The sequence below is a fragment of the Gossypium raimondii genome, chromosome 9, assembly GCF_025698545.1.
Source record: "Gossypium raimondii isolate GPD5lz chromosome 9, ASM2569854v1, whole genome shotgun sequence".
NCBI classification, from domain to species: Eukaryota; Viridiplantae; Streptophyta; class Magnoliopsida; order Malvales; family Malvaceae; genus Gossypium; species Gossypium raimondii.
This window is the reverse complement of record NC_068573.1, coordinates 31,839,854-31,844,748: the sequence shown is the minus strand read 5'-3', so window position 1 is coordinate 31,844,748 and position 4,895 is coordinate 31,839,854. Positions and strand designations below refer to the sequence as shown.

Here is a 4,895-nt window from a genome sequence, read left to right as displayed (position 1 = left end):
GGATAATTCTTAATGATTTATTAAACACACCCTTATATTTAAATTTTTATATTATTATTTCCCATATTAGATCCATAAAATAATATCATAATATTAAAATATCTAAAAGAATAACAAATTTTTAACACTTCTCATGCATAATGCATAGAATTATTTAAATATTTTTAAAAATAAATTACCTAAAAAGAGTAACAATTTAAATACTTGTCATGAGTAATGCATATAATTAATTTAATGTTTTTTAAACAAATTATACTTTAAGCTTGAAGTTGAAAAGAACTAGAAATTTGTCATACATAACTCCAAAATATTCTTAATAGTAAAAAAGTAAATAATTTTAATCAAATTCGATTATCTAACAAGTAAAAGCAAATTGAAATAAAGGATTTACCCAAATATCCAAACCAAAATCAATTGAGACATTGAGAGTGGCTTAATATGCAAACTTTTTCGGGCGATTTGATTAAACAAAAATGAAATACTGAAAAACCCAAACAAACAAAAGTTCCAACCTTTTCAAATGAAAAACAATATCTGATCAACAAACTGATATGATTTCACTAACAAAAATTTCTCATCAAATGATAAAACAAATTACATAAACAAGTTGGGCTTCGATGCCTTATAAGTTGTTTTCAGCTTCCTGGTAGGTGGTCTCACCTTCTTGAATACCAATGGGAACTTGATTTTTGAGTTGTGGAACTGCTTCGTGCTGTCCCGCTTGCATAGCTTAGCTGGGATGGTCGCCGTCTTGATAATCTGGATGCAAGGGAACCTGACTCTGTGACGAGAAGCCATCTCGGTGTACATCTGTTCAACAGCTCCATTCAAAGTAGTGTCACGGTATTCCTTGTACATGTTGTGATAACCAGTACGGCTTTGATAACGGAGCCAGATTCCATAATTCTTGATCTTGGTAGGGTTCTTCTCAAAAATCTGAAGAATGGGTATTGAAAACAAAATCAATTAATGTATCAGAATTCAAGTCCCTTTTGACATATTAGACAATCAATACGCGACATTAATCAAATATTAACTGCCCCCTCCCCCCAAAAGCAGAATCTAAACGATTTGTGATCAACAAGAAAAGCAATGTTAAAGACAATAGCATAAAAACATAAAATCCCCATCTAAATTCAACAGATAAACTAAATGACACAACATAGATTCCGATACTAAAAATAAAGACCCTAGGAGTCTAACAAGAAATTCAAGCATATAAAGAAAAGGATGTTCTTAAGCATCAAATTACTTCATAAATAGAGAATCATCAAATGGATATCACTAAGCATTTTTACCTCATTGATGGCAAGGACTTGCCCATTGCTCTTCTTAACCTTCTTCAGCTTTCTCAAGAAGTACCTGATGAATATTCAAGAACAAACACTCAAATCAACAACTTCAATAAAATGGGGATTAAATTAACCCCCCCCAAAAAAAAAAAGATTCACAGATAGAAATGAAAATAATCACTAACCAGAACTTGGATTTGGCCCGAACCTCATTGGTGGCCCAAAGCTTCATCCTGTAAATCTTAGGGTGCTCATCGTTCTCCGTTGGAAGAGCCCTCCCAACAACCTGGTACTGGTGAAACTGCAACCATAAACAAAACCAATATAAAAAATCTCTTTTTTTCTTTGTGGCATTAATTCAAACAGCTTAAAAGCATTACTCCTCGATTTGGTAGCTAAGAAAATGAAGCTCTTTTATCCCATAGTTTACTACTAAATTTCAAAGAAATGAAAACCCAAACGTTCTAATGGATCAAAACCCATTAATAACATCGCAAAATCGAAACTAAATTTCAGCATAAAATTAAAAAAAAAACAAAAAAACAAAACGAGGAGAAATCGTAGAAAATCGAAGTAAAAAAAGTAGGGAAATTGAGAGGGCGGCTGGGGTAGATCAGATAGAACCGAAGCGTTGACAACTTACCCGGAAAGTAACCATTGTTGTCTCTTACTCTTTTCGCTCGATGTAGGAGATGAAGGAAGCTAGGGTTTTTTACTTTGACTTATATATACTTCAAGCTCTTTTACATATAAAGAACCCTAGGGCCTAGGCTGCGTAAACGGATCACTGGATTGGGTCGGTTTGGATTACTTTAAACCTTTTAGTTAAGGGATTAGCATTAAGTTTCATAAATTTTGAGATTCAACCACATCGTGAATCGAAAATTTTTAAAAACATATTAAAAAACCAAAGAAATATAGAAAGTATTAAAAAATATAATTTTATAAAAAATTAAGATAAAAATATGTGGCATAATTTCAAAGTGTCACATTAATATATCTTAACTTCAGATCATATTTTAGTTGTTTTTAATTTTTAAATTAAAATTATAAAATTTATAAATGTAATTTTATTTATCAATGATTGTTTTCGTTTAATAAAAGGGAAAATATTTGATACACTTAGGGTATAGAAAATATTTAAAAATAGACATGCCAATTTTTAAGGTTGTATGTAGAAAGAAATACTTGTGAAAAAATATATATTATTAGTGTACCAAATATTAACAGACTGTTGTAGAAAAATAATTTAATAAATAATATACTTCTATTTATTATAAAAGGTTAGGTGTATCTAAAATTTTTAAAAGGTCGGAATTGAGTTATAAAATTTTAAGAAGTCAAAATATAATTTTATCATATATAAATTTATTATTAAAATATTTTAAAGGATTTAACATTTTTTTCATTTTGAAGATTAAAGTACAATTTAATAATATATTAATTTATAATTTCAACATTTCTTAAGGTTGTATAGCAATTTTTCCATTTTGAGGGCTAAATTCGTCCCTGTAAATCATTGGTATAATAATCAACGACTTGCGTTCAAATTTTTAATTGATATTAATCATGAATTCAAACTTTATATAATTTCTATTTCCTATCTCTAATAAAAATTTAAAATGCGAAATTAATAAAAAATTTACATAATAAAAAATATTTAATATGTTCAAATATGAATACTAGACTTTAACACTTTTACTTTTTGTCTTGGCTTGTTTTATCTAAAGTTCTCAAATTCAGACAGGTGGTTAAAGCGATTGGGTCATTAGTTCATCAGTTTCATTAAATAATCATAAAAAATCATAAAAAATAAAAAATATATTAACAAATAAAGAAATTTTGAAACAAAATTTTAGTCCTGCTTAATCGATTTTTATCGAGTTGCACGTCAACCACGCTAAGTTTCTTTTATGACCGGTATCCTAATTAACTCTGGATCCAATCAAACTGATCAACTTGTCCGATCTGGTTCAAACAACCATGATTTTATCCACCATTCAAATTTTATTTTCATTCTTTATCTAGGTTCATATTGATTGGATTCGAATTTATTATTAAAAATTTTAAAAATATTTGTATAATTCTTTAGTTATATTCAAATAAAAATAGTTTTTAATTAATAATAATGGTTTAAATTAGACTGAATAGTTGGACTCTTAAACGGGTTTATACTCTTTTCTTTCATTTCTTTATTGAGGTAATGTTTGGAAAGCCAGCTAATAATCAGATTTAGGTGTAAAACATTTTCTTGTATCGGTGTTTACCTTTTAAAAACTTAGTTAATAATCGATTTGTTTATTGCTCAAATTTTGTTTATAATTTAGCAATGAAAAAATGATATTTACTTAGTTTTAATAAAATTTATCTTTCATGCATAATTAATTAAAACCCATGTTTCAACATTAAAAAAACGAAATAAAAGTCATGCATGCTATAAGAAAAGAAAACTCAAATCCTAAGTTCCATGCCACAGTTCAAAAATAAAACATTACAGTCTCTGAATAAAAATACCAAATAATAAACCTAAAGTATTGTAATAAATCAAAATCGAGCCGAGACCCTCCGGATGTCGTGTCCGCATCCTAACCTGGTAGGTTATCTGTAGAGATGAAAATAAAAGGGGGGTGAGCTATGAAGTTTCGTGTGAGTTCCATTACAAGAAAATCAATGCAGAAAAATAAACCAAGCATAGATAATAATAGTTTTTAGTACAGTAACTACCATATAGTATAGCAGAATTTGACAATACACTCGAGCAAGCTTATGCGTGATGACGCAAAGCAATTTCAGTTTAACAAAAAAGAAAAGGGTCCTACTCCATCGTGACACTCCACAGGAAGAGTTCCCCAGAACTTAACCCAAACACTCCAGTTTGTGGATGAACCACCAGTTTTGCAGGTTAATACGCTGCTAGTAGTTGTGAATACACAACGGGTTTGCAAATAAAATATGCCAGTAAATTTGTGGTTAAACCACCAATGTTTTTAGGTTAATACATTGCTAGTAGGTTGTGAATGCACAACGTATCTGCAGAAAAAAGTTGTCAGTACGTTTCTGGATAAACCACCAGTGTTTGCAAGTTAATACGCTACTAGTAGGTTGTGAATGCACAACGTGTTTGCAAATAAAAACTACCAGTATGTTTGTGGATAAACCACCAATGTTTGTAGATAAACTGCCAATACTTCCTCCTTTCAAAGCGTCCCACCCCATGCAATGCAGTATGACATGCCAATAACAATATAGTACAGAAATGGTAAACATGCTTAGCATGTAAACAGATTAATAGTAGTAGTAGACATGTATGACATGTATTCAATTTATCAGTAATAGTAGCGGTGTTGATCATGCAATCGAAAACACATTGGTACGAGTAACAGTAATAGTATATCAATAATCCAATGACAATAAACATGTACCAATCACATATCTTGCATTTACAGTAACAATTTGGTCAATCAGATCATCAATTCCAACATTATTCATAATACTAGGGACTCAACTGAATGAGATAAACACTAAAAATAGTTCGGGGGCTATTTAGGGACTAAATTGAACAATTCACAAATTCTAAGAAAAATTGTAAATTAGGGGTCACAC

General features: G+C 29.9%; 1 protein-coding gene across 1 annotated transcript; it reads right to left on the bottom strand.

Moving 5' to 3' along the window:
• Positions 1 to 433: 433 nt before the first annotated feature.
• Positions 434 to 2,100, bottom strand: LOC105799020 (60S ribosomal protein L18a). The gene is made up of 4 exons (XM_012629339.2): positions 1,936 to 2,100; positions 1,478 to 1,593; positions 1,299 to 1,362; positions 434 to 936 (listed from the first exon to the last, which is right to left on the bottom strand). Exons 1-4 carry the CDS (start codon positions 1,948 to 1,950, stop codon positions 595 to 597), a joined length of 537 nt encoding a protein of 178 aa, XP_012484793.1. The 5' UTR covers positions 1,951 to 2,100; the 3' UTR covers positions 434 to 594.
• Positions 2,101 to 4,895: the final 2,795 nt, after the last annotated feature.

What these genes read in the sequence shown, in the direction of transcription:
- LOC105799020 (XM_012629339.2), bottom strand. An exon ending in CGGGCCAAATCCAAGTTCTG is followed by an intron (nt 1,363 to 1,477) that starts GTTAGTGATTAT and finishes AATATTCATCAG; the next exon opens with GTACTTCTTGAGAAAGCTGA. An exon ending in AAGTCCTTGCCATCAATGAG is followed by an intron (nt 937 to 1,298) that starts GTAAAAATGCTT and finishes CCCATTCTTCAG; the next exon opens with ATTTTTGAGAAGAACCCTAC.